The sequence below is a fragment of the Engystomops pustulosus genome, chromosome 2 (genome assembly GCF_040894005.1).
Source record: "Engystomops pustulosus chromosome 2, aEngPut4.maternal, whole genome shotgun sequence".
NCBI classification, from domain to species: Eukaryota; Metazoa; Chordata; class Amphibia; order Anura; family Leptodactylidae; genus Engystomops; species Engystomops pustulosus.
In genome coordinates, this window is record NC_092412.1 from 245,216,597 (window position 1) to 245,235,790 (window position 19,194).

The 19,194-nt window shown below is 43.5% G+C and overlaps 1 protein-coding gene across 2 annotated transcripts in view; it reads right to left on the reverse strand.

Annotated features, from left to right (window-relative positions):
- Positions 1 to 2,621: 2,621 nt before the first annotated feature.
- Positions 2,622 to 19,194, reverse strand: part of BACH1 (BTB domain and CNC homolog 1) — a 32,512-nt gene continuing 15,939 nt past the window's right edge. For both annotated transcript variants that reach the window (XM_072138656.1, XM_072138655.1), the window contains exons 2-5: positions 18,739 to 19,023; positions 15,456 to 16,796; positions 13,296 to 13,502; positions 2,622 to 5,817 (exon numbers count right to left, since the gene is read on the reverse strand). In XM_072138656.1, the coding sequence (XP_071994757.1) occupies positions 5,431 to 5,817; positions 13,296 to 13,502; positions 15,456 to 16,796; positions 18,739 to 18,978 (2,175 nt within the window). In that variant the 5' untranslated portion in view covers positions 18,979 to 19,023 and the 3' untranslated portion in view covers positions 2,622 to 5,430. The remainder of the gene's footprint in view (positions 5,818 to 13,295; positions 13,503 to 15,455; positions 16,797 to 18,738; positions 19,024 to 19,194) is intronic.

Consider the following 19,194-nt stretch of genomic DNA (forward strand, 5'->3'; position numbering starts at 1 on the left):
ATTTGCTTGTGTGACCAGTTATCAGCCTTATACAAAGATCATGTGACATATTGCCAGTGTTTGATTGGTTCAAATCAATGAGGTGAATGATGTATGCTAAAAGAGAACCTATCAGCTCTCTGACATGTCTGATTTAGTAAATACTTGTATCCCCGCGCCCCCTCCCCAAAACAAACAACAATGGAAAACTTTATCTGTTCTCCTCTTAAATTAATTTAAAATTAAGTTAAATTAATCAAAATTTAGGAACCCCATGGATCAGATGCTCTCAACAGATGATAAACGGACAGGAAGCAGACAGAACTGTACTCTGTGTAGTGGCCATATAGGGTTACTGCAGCTTAAGTCCTAGTCAAATGAATGAGAGTTGATCTGCAGTACCAGGTTTGGCCACTACACAGCGAACGGCACTGCCCACTTCTTGTTCCTTTCTATGAGTATTAACAGCTGATCTGAAGGGGGTGCCTGGTGTTAGACAATCAATTTGATTGCATCAATTATCAATATTTTTTTTAGCCAAGGAAAATCCCTTAAAATTACATTTTTTGGGCAATTACGAGAGAACGAAAGTAAACATTCCCCGTGATTATAATATATTTTTTTTCCCCCTAAAATCAGACACGTCCGGAGAGGTGACAGCTCCTCTCCAACCAGTTAATTCAGACTGAATTTTAGACATAGAAATCTGTAAACAAAGCTTCTTATAAAATATCTCCGAGAGAAAATACTAGAAAATAGAAATCACAAGAAAACTCCCCAAAATGTAGAGCGACGCCATCAGTGTATACATATAAAAAAAAACAAAACACACACTTAAAAAGAAAAATTGCATAATATCGGATGCCGGATGAGCACCTACCTCAGATACCTCTATAGTTAAAAGCCAAAAAAAAAAAAAAAAAAAGCATAAAAATAAAAAATATACAACAGAAAACACGTAATGCTCTCAACCAAAATAATACGACGCACCCTGAAATCATCTGGATATGAGGTAGTGTATGTAGACGCATTTATCTCTTATATACATCCTGGTTCTGGAACATTGAAGATGATTCAATCACAATCCCCCCTCCCCCCTCCATAGATTATGTATCCATCAATATTATTTATAATAATTAGCATCAATTTACTTTTTAGTGAGAAATTCTGCAGGATGAGAAGTGCTGGGGTAATATTAGTAAGAGGATAATAGAAGATTTTCACAAATTAGGAAGCAAAAACCAGCGGCAGTGACTGGCGAGATAAATATTGCACGGGTAAGAAAATCGGGGGAAAAAAAATTAAAAAAATAAAAATTTATTTAAAAGATAAAAATGAATGGTATTGGCAAACAAACTCGAAAAAAAAAAAAAAATTTCCAAAAAAAAAAAAAAACTTGAAAAGGATCAAATGTGAACTTTTTGGAACAATAAACTATATAATTTTTCGGAAGTGTATAGAAAAAAATACTATTTTAAATTTTAGAACTATAAAGTATTAAAAAGGATGTATTAACTATTATATATATTTATATTATATAATATATTTATAGTCATCTCCTGCTGCTCTGGCACCGGCTCCACCCTCTGCTCTGGCACTACTTCCTGCTCGGCCAATCAGATGTGCAGATAATCAACTCCAGCCTGGGATTGGCTGGGAGAGAACTTCCTGTTTTTGAAACGGGAACAGGAAGTAGAAACCAGTGGAGATCTTTTATAAAAAAAAAAAAAATAATAATAATATTTAGGGGCAAATTAAACACTAGAAATTTAAGCCTTTAACCCCTTAAGGACGCAGGGTTTTTCGTCCGATTTCTCGCTCTCCAACTTCAAAAATCCATAACGTTTTCATTTTTACGTGTACAGACCTGTGTGAGGGCTTATTTTGTGCGTAACAAATTTTACTTTCCCGTAATGTTATTTATTTTAACATGCCGTGTACTGCGTAGCTGAAAAAAAATTCCAAATGTGGAAAAATTGAAAAAAAACGTCACGTGCGTCACGTTCTTGTGGGCTCAGTTTTTACGACTTTCACTCTTCGCTCCAAATAACATGCCTACTTTATTCTTTGGTTCGGTGCGATCGCGGTGATACCAAATTTATATAGGTTTTATTGTGTTTTAATACATTTTCAAAAATTAAACGAATGTGTACAAAAAAGAAAAAAAATTTTTTGCCATCTTCTGACGCTAATAACTTTTTCATACTTTGGCGCACGGTGATGTGTGAGGGGTCATTTTTTGCGAAATGAGGCGACGTTTTCATTGCTTCCATTTTGAGGTCTGTGCGATATTTTGATCATTTTTTATTTCATTTTTTATGTGATGTAAAAAGGTGTAAAAGTCGCATTTCGGACATTTGGGCGCCATTTCCCGCCTCGGAGGTCACCGCCGGCCGTAACCGTTTTTATATTTTGATAGATCGGGCATTTTGGGACGCGGCGATACCTAATATGTTTGTGATTTTTACTGTTTATTATGTTTTATATCGGTTCTAGGGAAAGGGGGGTGATTTGAACTTTTAATATTTTATTAATTTTTTTTATTTTTTAAACTTTTTTTTTTCTTTTTTTTTTCACTATCTTTTAGACCATCTAGGGTACATTAACCCTAGATGGTCAGATCGCTGCTACCATATACTGCAATACTTCTGTATTGCAATATATGGCATTTTAGCAGCACATTCATTACAATGAGCCACTGGCTCATTGTAACGAATCTGCAGCTGCCAGATAGCCTCGTGTCAAAAGAAGACACGAGGCTACCATGGCAACCGATCGCCGCCCCCCGATGACGTTCGGGGGCGTGGCGATCGAAAAAAAGATGGCGGCGCCCGCGCGCCGCCGTCTTTTAAACGCCGCCGGCGACTTTGCCGGCGGCAACGGGGGGGTTAATAGCCGCGATCGGTGCTAGCACCGACCGCGGTTATTAGCGGTGGGGGTTTTATGCATTTTGCAAAAACCCCCACCTTTGTATGAAGAGGACTCAGCCCGTGAGCCCTCTTCATACATCCCTTATACCTCTGCGCCGTAGAGCTACGGCGCAGAGCGTTAAGGGGTTAAAAAAACTACTGTGACAACAAGCCTTTTGTTGTTAACCTAAAAACAGCGCCTCCTCCTTGTCCACAGGCCGTGTCTGGTATTGCAATTCAGCCTAAATAATTTTCTAATCCTTCACGACCCCTCTAGGATTCGAGATTGTAGGATCTGTATACCTCGCACTGCATCACAGATTTTCATTAAAAATATTTTTTAGATTTTTAGCATTAGAGACTTTTCCAAATTTGAGGTAGTGGATTTTTAATTTTTTTTTGTTTTTTGAAAATTCCGTATGAAGTTTTCATTCTTTTTACAATAAATGTTACAATTCTTCAGGATTTTTTTTTTTCTCTCTGGCAGAAAAAGAAAAAAAAAATCCTTCATGACGGCGGAGGCCACTATTTATAACACAACAATATGCAATTATTATTACATCATTTATGGGAGGTTCATGCCGAAAAGAAATGACATTTTACTGTAAGTGCTGGAATTTAGCATAAAGAAAATTCTTTTCATGCAAATCTTCTATCTACATGTGATAAGAGCAGAGTCTTATACTTTATATTCCTGTTACGGTAGATTCATGCAATTGCATTATTGTGCTTTGCATCATATAGAGAACTTAAAGGGTTTGTCCACTTTCAAATAATTCATATTGTTTATATTGCAAAAAGTTATACAATTTCTCAATATCAATTCCTCATGGTTTTCTAGATCTCTGCTTGCTGTCATTCAACAGGAAGCTCCATTGTTTACTTCCTCTGGATAAGAAAAGCTCCCCGATCATGTGATGTCACACAGGTGCACAGCTCATTATATCCATGGTCCTGCGACGCCTCACAGGTGCACGGCTCGTTATATCCCTGGTCATGTGATGTCACACTGGTGCACGGCTCGTTAGTATCACAGTATAATCAGAGCTCTGTGTGTTTTATAACGAGCTGCGCACCTGTGTGACATCACAGGACCAGGCATATACAGAGCCGTGCATCTGTGTGACATCACATGGCCAGGGTTATATAACGAGCCGTGCATCTGTGTGACATCACATGGCCAGGGATATATAACGAGCCGTGCACCTGTGTGACATCACATGGCCAGGGATATATAACGAGCCGTGCACCTGTGTGACATCACATGACCAGGGATATATAACGAGCCGTGCACCTGTGTGACATCACATGACCAGGGATATATAACGAGCCGTGCACCTGTGTGACATCACATGACCAGGGATATATAACGAGCCGTGCACCTGTGTGACATCACATGACCAGGGATATATAACGAGCCGTGCACCTGTGTGACATCACATGACCAGGAAGCTCATCCACAAAAGTAAACAATGAAGCTTCCTGCTGAATGACAACAAGGAAGATCTAAAAAAACAGTGAGGAACTGATACAGAAAGTATAGCTAAAAATTAGGGTCCAACTCCGGGCCCCCAAACCAATCAGCTGCAGCAGTGGCTGTACCCATTATACCAGCTCCTAGCTGTAATACCAGCCATAGCCACCGGAGGCAAAATTATAAACTTGTAAAAGTATATTTAGGGGAAGTACCACAGTCTTGTCAATCAGTTGATCAATGGGGGCACTGAAGATGGACCGCCATCCATCCGATTTTTGGGGTACTGCAATGATTCAATACAGCCTTGCCTTTATAGGATTTCACAGGAGGCCGGTGCTATTTTTCTTTTCTGTAGGGAAAATCTCTTATGAGAAATGAATAATCTAAAAACTTCTTAGACTAAAAACAAAAGTAAAAAAAAAAAAAAAAAAACAGTTTAGTGTAGTGAGACCGGTTCACCCATTGATGGACTATCCCCCCACTGGTGCTTGGTTTTCTGTGAGCCAATTGTGTCTAACCAATAAATGTGAACAGATCCCAAGGCGTGCGTTTTCGGATTCCCATTTTCAGTCCGTAAAACATGGACAGTAGGTCGCAACGTATTTCCTGGCCTACACGTTGTGAATAGACATGGGCTTCCCGCTTCATAGTCCCCTGTGAGTGAAGGTACAGGTTCCCGATGTGTACGGCCGGTCTTACATGGGAACACGAAAATCAGGATGTTTGGTAATACAACAGGAAGGTTTTTCTTTGAAGGTGGATCTGTAGTGTTCGCCTAACTTAGAATATAGAGGGGCAAACAAAAATTTGGAGTGCTACTAAGGTGGGCGGGGCTTCACCTGGATAATACCACCTACTCTTCTTAATCATAACCATCCTAAAAATAAGAGATCCCCCCTCCATTTATGGATCATTGCAACATCCTTTTTTTTTTTCTACAAAAAGTTTACCAAATATTTTTGGACTTGGTGGAGGAAGAGATTTTTTTTTTTTTTTGCTTTCTTCGAGATGAAAAAAAATAAAAATATTGCTTTGTGTTAAATTCCCCCAGAATTGGAGTGAGCTTTAGTTGTGTTCATCAGTAGTGCATTTAGCGGACACATCAGTGATGGCTGCCGGGGCGCTGGACTGGCCAGGATACGCTGCATCGGAGGATAAGACTGGCGCTACGTGGCCCCTGCCCTCTTTGGACGCCTCGATGTTGTTTAGGAGCCCTCCTGCAAATTCTTGTAATATGGCTTCACACTGAAGGAGCATTTTCCCCCTTTCGGGAGCCAGGAAGGACAAGGGGCACTCCGAGCTGGAGTATTTGGCCAGGACTTGTATCTGCTCGCGGGTCAGAGACGCTTCTCTGCAGACCTGGTGGCACAGTCCGGACAGGTTCTGTTTGGTTTCTCCCAATGTGGATAAGATTTGGTCCCTTTCCTTCAGTAAATGGTGCTTTTCAGTTTGCTGAAAGGAAAAAAAAAAAAAAGAGGATACATAAGACGGGCGATCAACATATTTTGGGGGGGGGGGGGGGGGCGGGGTGGTCTGAAACTCAAGATCTGGTATCAAGCAAGAAGAGACACATTCTTTGTGAGTTCCCATTACAGTGAAGCCGCAGTTACCCGAGCTAACCACCATGCAGACAGTGGTGATATTCTTCCTAGTTACTTTGAAGATTTCGGAGACAGAACTGACTATCTTCTCCACTCTCCCTGTTGGCGCCAGCGTTCCAAATTTACCAGTCATGCCGCATCATCCTGGTGTGTTATCTGGGTTACACACGAACAGCCGTGGCCCGTCACATACTAGATAACACGCACGGACCCAAAGCTTTTCTGAAAACTTTTCTTACAGTATTGTCTCCTATGTTTAAGGGGTGCTCCACTACTGCACAACTATAGCCAGGATTAAGTACTGAATGTCTATCCCCCCCCAAAGACCCCATCAATACTCAATCAACACCCGGCTCCTACAACAATCAGATATTCTCAGCCCTGGACACGGAAGCAGTTCCAACAGATACAGGGACACAGAACAGACGGCTTTTATAGGTCTGATGAGTAGGGGCCGAAGGTTAGTAACCCTCATTCCAATAGTGGTGGCCTATGCAGAGGACAAGACTAAATCCTGGTCAAGCTCAGGTCTGAACAATTACAAAACTCCTGACTCCTCTCTTCCAGAAGCTCATGACCAATGGAGGTGTCTAGTGTTCAAGTTCAGTTCCGTTCACATTTTCTGGATGTTAGTTTGAAGTGAAAAAAACATTTTGAGTAAAAGTTCAGTAGTGTCCTGAAATGAAGAGTCTGGAATCTCTGTGTAGTATGGGATCATCTGTATCTATAGCTGTTCTTCTGGTCTGTGTAGTATGGGATCATCTGTATCTATAGCTGTTCTTCTGGTCTGTGTAGTATGGGATCATCTGTATCTATAGCTGTTCTTATGTCCTGTGTAGTAAGGGATCATCTGTATCTATAGCTGTTCTTCTGGTCAGTGTAGTATGGGATCATCTGTATCTATAGCTGTTCTTCTGGTCTGTGTAGTATGGGATCATCTGTATCTATAGCTGTTCTTCTGGTCTGTGTAGTATGGGATCATCTGTATCTATAGCTGTTCTTCTGGTCTGTGTAGTATGGGATCATCTGTATCTATAGCTGTTCTCCTGTTCTGTGTAGTATGGGATCATCTGTATCTATAGCTCTTCTCCTGTTCTGTGTAGTATGGGATCATCTGTATCTATAGCTGTTCTTCTGGTCTGTGTAGTAAGGGATCATCTGTATCTATAGCTGTTCTTCTGGTCTGTGTAGTATGGGATCATCTGTATCTATAGCTGTTCTTCTGGTCTGTGTAGTATGGGATCATCTGTATCTATAGCTGTTCTTCTGGTCTGTGTAGTAAGGGATCCTCTGTATCTATAGCTGTTCTTCTGGTCTGTGTAGTATGGGATCCTCTGTATCTATAGCTGTTCTTCTGGTCTGTGTAGTATGGGATCATCTGTATCTATAGCTGTTCTTCTGTTCTGTGTAGTATGGGATCATCTGTATCTATAGCTGTTCTTCTGGTCTGTGTAGTATGGGATCATCTGTATCTATAGCTGTTCTTCTGGTCTGTGTAGTATGGGATCATCTGTATCTATAGCTGTTCTTCTGGTCTGTGTAGTATGGGATCATCTGTATCTATAGCTGTTCTTCTGGTCTGTGTAGTATGGGATCATCTGTATCTATAGCTGTTCTTCTGGTCTGTGTAGTATGGGATCATCTGTATCTATAGCTGTTCTTCTGGTCTGTGTAGTAAGGGATCATCTGTATCTATAGCTGTTCTTCTGGTCTGTGTAGTATGGGATCATCTGTATCTATAGCTGTTCTTCTGGTCTGTGTAGTATGGGATCATCTGTATCTATAGCTGTTCTTCTGGTCTGTGTAGTATGGGATCATCTGTATCTATAGCTGTTCTTCTGGTCTGTGTAGTATGGGATCATCTGTATCTATAGCTGTTCTTCTGGCCTGTGTAGTATGGGATCCTCTGTATCTATAGCTGTTCTTCTGGTCTGTGTAGTAAGGGATCCTCTGTATCTATAGCTGTTCTTCTGGTCTGTGTAGTATGGGATCATCTGTATCTATAGCTGTTCTTCTGTTCTGTGTAGTATGGGATCATCTGTATCTATAGCTGTTCTTCTGGTCTGTGTAGTATGGGATCATCTGTATCTATAGCTGTTCTTCTGGTCTGTGTAGTATGGGATCATCTGTATCTATAGCTGTTCTTCTGGTCTGTGTAGTATGGGATCATCTGTATCTATAGCTGTTCTCCTGTTCTGTGTAGTATGGGATCATCTGTATCTATAGCTGTTCTCCTGTTCTGTGTAGTATGGGATCCTCTGTATCTATAGCTGTTCTTCTGGTCTGTGTAGTATGGGATCCTCTGTATCTATAGCTGTTCTTCTGGTCTGTGTAGTATGGGATCATCTGTATCTATAGCTGTTCTTCTGGTCTGTGTAGTATGGGATCATCTGTATCTATAGTTGTTCTTCTGGTCTGTGTAGTAAGGGATCCTCTGTATCTATAGCTGTTCTTCTGGTCTGTGTAGTATGGGATCATCTGTATCTATAGCTGTTCTTCTGTTCTGTGTAGTATGGGATCATCTGTATCTATAGCTGTTCTTCTGGTCTGTGTAGTATGGGATCATCTGTATCTATAGCTGTTCTTCTGGTCTGTGTAGTATGGGATCATCTGTATCTATAGCTGTTCTTCTGGTCTGTGTAGTATGGGATCATCTGTATCTATAGCTGTTCTCCTGTTCTGTGTAGTATGGGATCATCTGTATCTATAGCTGTTCTCCTGTTCTGTGTAGTATGGGATCATCTGTATCTATAGCTGTTCTTCTGGTCTGTGTAGTATGGGATCATCTGTATCTATAGCTGTTCTTCTGGTCTGTGTAGTATGGGATCATCTGTATCTATAGCTGTTCTTCTGGTCTGTGTAGTATGGGATCATCTGTATCTATAGCTGTTCTTCTGGTCTGTGTAGTATGGGATCATCTGTATCTATAGCTGTTCTTCTGGTCTGTGTAGTATGGGATCAACTGTATCTATAGCTGTTCTTCTGGTCTGTGTAGTATGGGATCATCTGTATCTATAGCTGTTCTTCTGGTCTGTGTAGTAAGGGGTCATCTGTATCTATAGCTGTTCTTCTGGTCTGTGTAGTATGGGATCATCTGTATCTATAGCTGTTCTTCTGGTCTGTGTAGTATGGGATCATCTGTATGTATAGCTGTTCTTCTGGTCTGTGTAGTATGGGATCATCTGTATCTATAGCTGTTCTTCTGGTCTGTGTAGTAAGGGGTCATCTGTATCTATAGCTGTTCTTCTGGTCTGTGTAGTATGGGATCATCTGTATCTATAGCTGTTCTTCTGGTCTGTGTAGTATGGGATCATCTGTATGTATAGCTGTTCTTCTGGTCTGTGTAGTATGGGATCCTCTGTACCTATAGCTGTTCTTCTGGTCTGTGTAGTATGGGATCATCTGTATCTATAGCTGTTCTTCTGGTCTGTGTAGTATGGGATCATCTGTATCTATAGCTGTTCTTCTGGTCTGTGTAGTATGGGATCCTCTGTATCTATAGCTGTTCTTCTGGTCTGTGTAGTATGGGATCCTCTGTACCTATAGCTGTTCTTCTGGTCTGTGTAGTATGGGATCATCTGTATCTATAGCTGTTCTTCTGGTCTGTGTAGTATGGGATCATCTGTATCTATAGCTGTTCTTCTGGTCTGTGTAGTATGGGATCCTCTGTATCTATAGCTGTTCTCCTGTTCTGTGTAGTATGGGATCATCTGTATCTATAGCTGTTCTTCTGGTCTGTGTAGTATGGGATCATCTGTATCTATAGCTGTTCTTCTGGTCTGTGTAGTAAGGGGTCATCTGTATCTATAGCTGTTCTTATGTCCTGTGTAGTAAGGGGTCATCTGTATCTATAGCTGTTCTTCTGGTCTGTGTAGTATGGGATCATCTGTATCTATAGCTGTTCTTCTGGTCTGTGTAGTATGGGGTCATCTGTATCTATAGCTGTTCTTCTGCTCTGTGTAGTATGGGATCATCTGTATCTATAGCTGTTCTTCTGGTCTGTGTAGTAAGGGATCATCTGTATCTATAGCTGTTCTTCTGGTCTGTGTAGTATGGGGTCATCTGTATCTATAGCTGTTCTTCTGGTCTGTGTAGTATGGGATCATCTGTATCTATAGCTGTTCTTCTGGTCTGTGTAGTATGGGATCATCTGTATCTATAGCTGTTCTTCTGGTCTGTGTAGTAAGGGATCATCTGTATCTATAGCTGTTCTTCTGTTCTGTGTAGTATGGGATCATCTGTATCTATAGCTGTTCTTCTGGCCTGTGTAGTAAGGGATCCTCTGTATCTATAGCTGTTCTTCTGGCCTGTGTAGTATGGGATCATCTGTATCTATAGCTGTTCTTCTGGTCTGTGTAGTATGGGATCATCTGTATCTATAGCTGTTCTTCTGGCCTGTGTAGTATGGGATCATCTGTATCTATAGCTGTTCTTCTGGTCTGTGTAGTATGGGATCATCTGTATCTATAGCTGTTCTTCTGGTCTGTGTAGTATGGGATCATCTGTATCTATAGCTGTTCTACTGGTCTGTGTAGTAAGGGATCATCTGTATCTATAGCTGTTCTTCTGGTCTGTGTAGTAAGGGATCCTCTGTATCTATAGCTGTTCTTCTGGTCTGTGTAGTATGGGGTCATCTGTATCTATAGCTGTTCTTCTGCTCTGTGTAGTATGGGATCATCTGTATCTATAGCTGTTCTTCTGGTCTGTGTAGTAAGGGATCATCTGTATCTATAGCTGTTCTTCTGGTCTGTGTAGTATGGGGTCATCTGTATCTATAGCTGTTCTTCTGGTCTGTGTAGTATGGGATCATCTGTATCTATAGCTGTTCTTCTGGTCTGTGTAGTATGGGATCATCTGTATCTATAGCTGTTCTTCTGGTCTGTGTAGTAAGGGATCATCTGTATCTATAGCTGTTCTTCTGTTCTGTGTAGTATGGGATCATCTGTATCTATAGCTGTTCTTCTGGCCTGTGTAGTAAGGGATCATCTGTATCTATAGCTGTTCTTCTGGCCTGTGTAGTATGGGATCATCTGTATCTATAGCTGTTCTTCTGGTCTGTGTAGTATGGGATCATCTGTATCTATAGCTGTTCTTCTGGCCTGTGTAGTATGGGATCATCTGTATCTATAGCTGTTCTTCTGGTCTGTGTAGTATGGGATCATCTGTATCTATAGCTGTTCTTCTGGCCTGTGTAGTATGGGATCATCTGTATCTATAGCTGTTCTTCTGGTCTGTGTAGTATGGGATCATCTGTATCTATAGCTGTTCTTCTGGTCTGTGTAGTATGGGATCATCTGTATCTATAGCTGTTCTTCTGGTCTGTGTAGTATGGGATCATCTGTATCTATAGCTGTTCTACTGGTCTGTGTAGTAAGGGATCATCTGTATCTATAGCTGTTCTTCTGGTCTGTGTAGTAAGGGATCCTCTGTATCTATAGCTGTTCTTCTGGTCTGTGTAGTATGGGATCCTCTGTATCTATAGCTGTTCTTCTGGTCTGTGTAGTATGGGATCCTCTGTATCTATAGCTGTTCTTCTGGTCTGTGTAGTATGGGATCATCTGTATCTATAGCTGTTCTTCTGGTCTGTGTAGTATGGGATCATCTGTATGTATAGCTGTTCTTCTGGTCTGTGTAGTATGGGATCCTCTGTATCTATAGCTGTTCTTCTGGTCTGTGTAGTATGGGATCATCTGTATCTATAGCTGTTCTTCTGGTCTGTGTAGTAAGGGGTCATCTGTATCTATAGCTGTTCTTCTGTTCTGTGTAGTATGGGATCATCTGTATCTATAGCTGTTCTTCTGTTCTGTGTAGTATGGGATCCTCTGTATCTATAGCTGTTCTCCTGGTCTGTGTAGTATGGGATCCTCTGTATCTATAGCTGTTCTCCTGTTCTGTGTAGTAAGGGATCAACTGTATCTATAGCTGTTCTTCTGTTCTGTGTAGTATGGGATCATCTGTATCTATAGCTGTTCTTCTGGTCTGTGTAGTATGGGATCATCTGTATCTATAGCTGTTCTTCTGGTCTGTGTAGTAAGGGATCATCTGTATCTATAGCTGTTTTTCTGGTCTGTGTAGTATGGGGTCATCTGTATCTATAGCTGTTCTTCTGGTCTGTGTAGTAAGGGATCATCTGTATCTATAGATGTTCTTCTGGTCTGTGTAGTATGGGATCCTCTGTATCTATAGCTGTTCTTCTGGTCTGTGTAGTATGGGATCATCTGTATCTATAGCTGTTCTCATGTTCTGTGTAGTATGGGATCATCTGTATCTATAGCTGTTCTTATGTTCTGTGTAGTATGGGATCATCTGTATCTATAGCTGTTCTTCTGGTCTGTGTAGTATGGGATCCTCTGTATCTATAGCTGTTCTTCTGGTCTGTGTAGTATGGGATCATCTGTATCTATAGCTGTTCTCCTGTTCTGTGTAGTATGGGATCATCTGTACCTATAGCTGTTCTTATGTTCCGTGTTGTAAGGGATCATCTGTATCTATAGCTGTTCTCCTGTTCTGTGTAGTATGGGATCATCTGTATCTATAGCTGTTCTTATGTTCCGTGTTGTAAGGGATCATCTGTATCTATAGCTGTTCTTATGTCCTGTGTAGTATGGGATCATCTGTTTTTCTTCTCTTCTGCATAGTAGGACATGTGGTCACTTATTTCTATTGCCCACAGAATCATCTCCTACTGCACACACTACATGTGGAGACGGAGATGAATTACACAATTTCATCATTTGGTGGGAAGAAGAAGAAGAAGAATTACCGCCTCTGCTTCTCTTCTAGCCTCACTATTGACATGCACTTGGGAAGATCCGTCTTCTCTCGTAGACAATTCGGTAAAGGGCAATTCCCCATGTGATCCCCGTCTCCCCATTTCAGACAGTGGAGAAGTGGTAAAACATTTGTGGCTCGTCTACGGGAGCCTCCCTGCTCAGCTAAGCTCCTAGAGAAGTGAAAGGAGAGAGCCGTCCATCTTGGCCTACTACACCCACAAGATTGGGGTCAGGGGACACTCCTTCAGACCAACCAGCCATTACAGTAGTACCATGTAGTGTGACATCTTCACCCCTCAGTATGAGATACCCACCCCATACCTGGCGCATGTGCAGTGAGGCCAGCGCACACCCACAAAAGCCTCTCCCGGCTCTTCAAGAGGATAAAGATGTATGATTGGATGTGCAGGAGATGTTGTGAGCTGTACAGATGCCCCTAAGCTCACTGCGCATGCGCCGGACAGTGAAGAGCTGCTCATGAGCTGCTACTACTTTCCACTACCAATAGTAGGTCATTTCACCCATGGAGGACAGACTGGACCCCTGTTATCATTACCAGCTTCCGTATCTCCGTCTCCAGGTTTTGGATGCAGTCCAGTTTTCTTTTCCGGCAGCGTTGAGCAGCGATCCTGTTCTTGCTCCGTCGTCGTATGTCGTGGATACAGTCCAGCTGCTCGGCAGAGAGGTTGTGCATTTTTACCAAGGACTGGAAGTCGTATCGTGAAAGTGAAATGATCTTCTGCGCGTTGAAGGGCAGCTTTTTCTACAACAAGGGGAAAAAAAAATTATCAATAAGTTTCTCAAAGGAGAAGCTGGATATGAGGAAGCGTGCGCTGTGCGGATACGATAAAAGGATTACTGTGATTGCCAATACCATTTCATGCAAATCCCTGCCCGCAGCATCCGGCTCAATGGTACGGGTCACTACAGAGCCCCAAATTATTCTGACTGGTACCTAGTGCTGGCGAAATCCAAGCCAGGATTAATACAGCTGTCCGGGGGGGCTTTCTGCTACATTCAGATGAGACACTAACAAAAACAGCAAAAGCTGCGCATCAGCCCCCAACAAGCTCCCTGAAAGGGACCTGGAGCACCCAACTTTTTCAAGGAGACCTCAATAACTAATGATTATGTGTATTAGGCTAGAAGGTGGGGGCAAAGAAAATACGTCTCAAGAAGACAAAACATGCCTTGGAAGCCCCATACGTGCCCCCTCACTTTCTGAATTGAGGGGAGAGGGCCGTCTGTCATAAAGCAAAATGGAGGGCACAAGGCACGCACCTTACTATAAGACACATTCTAGATTAGTCATCCTAAACACAGAAATATAAACCTTTTACTAATTAAGAATTCCCTATTAATCACACACAGCTCTGCTACATCCATTCACACACAAATACACTGAGCACCGCTATACAGGCGCACACAGGCACATATGCAGCACCGCTATACAGGCGCACACAGGCACATATGCAGCACCGCTACACAGGCGCACACAGGCACATATGCAGCACTGCTACACAGGCACATATGCAGCACCGCTACACAGGCGCACACAGGCACATATGCTGCACCGCTACACAGGCGCACACAGGCACATATGCTGCACCGCTACACAGGCGCACACAGGCACATATGCAGCACCGCTATACAGGCGCACACAGGCACATATGCAGCACCGCTATACAGGCGCACACAGGCACATATGCAGCACCGCTATACAGGCGCACACAGGCACATAAGCAGCACCGCTATACAGGCGCACACAGGCACATAAGCAGCACCGCTATACAGGCGCACACAGGCACATATGCAGCACCGCTATACAGGCGCACACAGGCACATAAGCAGCACCGCTATACAGGCGCACACAGGCACATATGCAGCACCGCTATACAGGCGCACACAGGCACATATGCAGCACCGCTATACAGGCGCACACAGGCACATAAGCAGCACCGCTATACAGGCGCACACAGGCACATATGCAGCACCGCTATACAGGCGCACACAGGCACATAAGCAGCACCGCTACACAGGCGCACACAGGCACATATGCAGCACCGCTATACAGGCGCACACAGGCACATATGCAGCACCGCTATACAGGCGCACACAGGCACATATGCAGCACCGCTATACAGGCGCACACAGGCACATATGCAGCACCGCTACACAGGCGCACACAGGCACATATGCAGCATCGCTACACAGGCGCACACAGGCACATATGCAGCACCGCTATACAGGCGCACACAGGCACATATGCAGCACCGCTACACAGGCGCACACGCAGCATCGCTACACAGGCGCACACAGGCACATATGCAGCACTGCTATACAGGCGCACACAGGCACATATGCAGCACCGCTATACAGGCGCACACAGGCACATATGCAGCACCGCTATACAGGCGCACACAGGCACATATGCAGCACTACTATACAGGCGCACACAGGCACATATGCAGCACCGCTATACAGGCGCACACAGGCACATAAGCAGCACCGCTATACAGGCGCACACAGGCACATATGCAGCACCGCTATACAGGCGCACACAGGCACATATGCAGCACCGCTATACAGGCGCACACAGGCACATATGCAGCACCGCTATACAGGCGCACACACACACGGAGGCACTTTTTAACAAGATTTTTTTCTTATGGTCAGAAAATAAACTAAAGAGAAACTAAAATGGACAAGACCCTACCTCACATTCCAGTTCTCTGGCAGAACAAGAGCCGCCACTGTCCTCCTCGCTGTCCGTTTCCGACTCATCCTCCAGGTTGATAGGACACACATAGGGGCAATTCTCGGGGGTGTTTCCTGTAGCGATGTTCTCGCTGTTCACATCTGGACTGTTGGCGCACGTCTCATTGGAGATGGTGTTGATAAAAGGGCAGGACACCGGATTGAGCGTTGTGAAGGTGCGTTCAGGGGTCTCACTGGAAATGGATATGGCTAGCCACGGACATTCAGACCTTTTGTCCACACTGTCCACTTCCTGAAGTTGTTTCGGAGGAGCCCCCATGTCCATTTCATGTTGACTAGAAAGTTCAGGGGGATAAACATCTGACCAGAAACCTTTGGCGAGATGTTCTGCTACTTCTCTCTCCACATTGCTACGTTCTTGTATCAGCTGTGGTTCCATGGCAGAAGACATATCTGGGTTGGTCATCATGCCTGCCCTTTGCATTTCAGGTGTCTGACTTGGATCAATGCCGCCCTTATCTGGCTGGACTGCCAGGCCGGAGGCATTAGACGTTTCCATGTAGCCGACGTTCCTGTATGGCTGATACGCACATGGAAAAGGCACAGGACTGAAGTCTGGAAGTCCAGGAACTATTGGAAAACATGGAGGGTAGGCGGCAGGGGTCACGACTTTGTCCGTGTTAGATACGAGGGTTGGATAAGTCAGGTCAGGGTCCTGCGGAGGTAGAGCGTTCTGTTCTATGTCACGCCTGGCTTCCTGTAGGTCCTCCACCTGAGATTTTGCCTGACTTGTACCCTCAGACATGTCGCTGCATGGTGCTGGTGATGGACTCTGAGCTTCCTGGTTGCTAGAACACGTACTGACAGATCGGACCCTGCCGCTTCTACACGCTTTCTGGAACTTCCGGTACTTTGGGCAGAGAGAGGAGAAGTTGGAAGCATTCTCTCTGGCAAAGCAGAAGGTTTCACATGGCTGTTTCGGACTTTCTGGGGAAGGGGATAAAGTTTCGATCTGAGGAGGACATTTGAGGTTCTGGGTAAAGTCCTCCCTCCAGATATCCTCCACCTCATGTACAACCACCCTCTTTGTCTCGTCTTGCTGCCGCTGTAGATTCGCCTTCGGGCAGAAAGACTTGCAGCATTTCTTTCTGGGACATTCTGAGGTTTCGGTTTTGTTGTCGGAGAACTTTAACTTGAGGAACTCGTAGCAGGTTTCTTCAATGTCATGGACCTCCAGTAACTTTGCACATTTCTTGATTTCCAACAAGTTGTCTTTGTTGACGAGAAGTTTAGAGGTATATGCAAACTGGAGGAGCGGAACGAAGCCCTTCACTGTAACCTGCGGGAACAATGGGTAGGATGAGAATACTACATAGACTCTAAGTAGCAATTTATGGCTTCCATCTCGATAAATAGGTTGGCTCATGTGGTAAAGCTCTTCCCCATGCGCTGGATGGAGGACAACCTTTTATTTTCTCTTAGGTATCTGTGTGCAGTATAGAAGTATACAGTAGTGGTCCTATGTTGCATCAGCAGATATGTATACAGAAAACTACAATAAAATACATGTATGTAGCAAAAGGTGCGTAAATTACACGGAGGCCTTGCAGCGACTACTGGAGATGGAGATGAAGTTGTGACTATGTAACGACCGGAGTTGTTAAAGCGAAACAAAGAAAATTATGTCCATTCTGTGCGGCTTTACTTCCCATTTTCTATTCTGAAGCTAAATGTCAAAAATCTCTGTGAAGTGGAGCCTCTGAGCCCTGAAGCGAATGTTTTCACATTAAGTAATTAAGCAGTAAATCCAGTGAGATTCCTACAAGTAAATCCTCTGAACACTGCATACTGGACATGTATATAGTGACGAACTTGGCAGCATCAATCGCATGGAGGTGCATGCAGCAAGTAATAAATAGTAGAAACCAGCAGTGAAATGGTTACATGCGGTCTTTAGTCTGTGCTGTGTGAGCACTAATGGTAAATAGATACCTGAGTGAAGTTGCCCCCCACCTTGTTCAAATCAAACAAAATTGGTGTCAAACGTTTGTGCTGGTTTGTGCAGCAGAAATTTTCGTTTGTGCGGCTATCGTTTTTAATAAAAGTTTCCAGAGGTCAACGAGACCCCCCCCCCCCACAATGCCCAAATCAAACAAAAGTGGTGTCAATCAATTGCGCTACGTTTGTGCTGCTTTTGTTTTAAATATTAACACATTTTTAAAGGTCAAAAGGTCAACCAGCCCCCCCCCCCACACATTAACCGAATCAAACAAAACTGGTGTCAAACTTCAGTGAAGCAAAGATTTTCGTTTGTGCTGCTGTCATTTTTAAGGTATGTTTAGGTGTTTACATAGGTTTAGGATGAAATGGTAAAAAAAAAAAACCACCTAATGACACTTCTCTGGTTTGATCACCAGGGAGAGCTAGCAAACACATTGTACTTTGAAAGGAGTGTCCTCTGGAAAAAAAAATTATGAATATATTAAAAATGATAGCAGCACAAACAAAAATGTTTGCTGCACAAATGTAGCACTAACGTTTGACACCAGTCCACCACCGGGCCGGTTGACCTTTTGACCTTTAAAAACTTGTTAATATATTCAAATCAAAAGCGGCACAAACAAAGATTTGAGCAGCACAAACGCAGCACAATTGATTGACAGTTTTGCTTGATTTGGGCAATGTGGGGGGGCTGGTTGACCTCTGGAAACTTTTAATAATATCTTAAAAACGATAACAGCACAAATGAAAATTTCTGTTGCACAAACGTTTGACACCAAAGGTCAGATAGATGCTCTGATGTGCAGAAAGTTTCAGGAGAGAAAAAGGTGGGGGAGTAGCTGCAGGTGTGCAAGACATAGCTTGAGGTGCAGAGACAGAGAAAGTTTCTGCAGAATCACAGGCTAGGAAAGGGGGTCCGATAGTGAAAGGTAGATCTTGGAACTCTGGATTATTCTGTGTAACAGATGTTTGCATCCACAGAGCAGCACAAATTCAGCTACACGCAGAAAGCATCATATAACAATTGGCTCCTCCCTCTAGAGTGAGCAGGGAGCAGCAGTCCCTCCCCCTCTGTAAAACAATACCTTTAAACAACTCTATGGAATCACAGGAGAATTCAGTGCAGCCAGGGTACACAGCTACTGCAGAACCAGGCTAAACTGAGGATGGCAAAGAAACTGCTGCACAGGCAACTAAGAAAATAATGGATTTGTGAAAAATAAAAACATGGCGCTTTTAGCAAGAGCAGTCGTCGGTAAAAATCAGTCATATGTGCTCACCTCTTCCGGCAGTGTAATAATGAGCTCGCCATTGCTGGGTGGCACCACACGTGATAGGAAATACTCGCTGGAAGCGGCGAGCACCGAGCGATGGGCCCGGAACCTCTGGTCTTCCACCACGATGGTGACATCACAGAGCAGACCCTGCTCCCGCTGGCTGTTCAGGCGAAGCAGAAGATTTGCGCTGTGAACGGAAGACTCGTACGCAAAATCAGCGTCCTTCTTCTCGCTACAAGACATCCTGCATGGGGCACTCGGTTAGCATGCTTCCTGGTATCTCCACCACTGCAAGGAAGACAAACACATCGATATTACACATAGACGCTTGATACAACTAAGGACAATGATGGCAACTCCAACTTAGTTCCACTAACATAGAACGCCACTCTATTGGCTTACGGCTACCCGTTTGCTTTGAACTGTCCTATCTGCAATTCAACTCTTCAGGCACAAAGA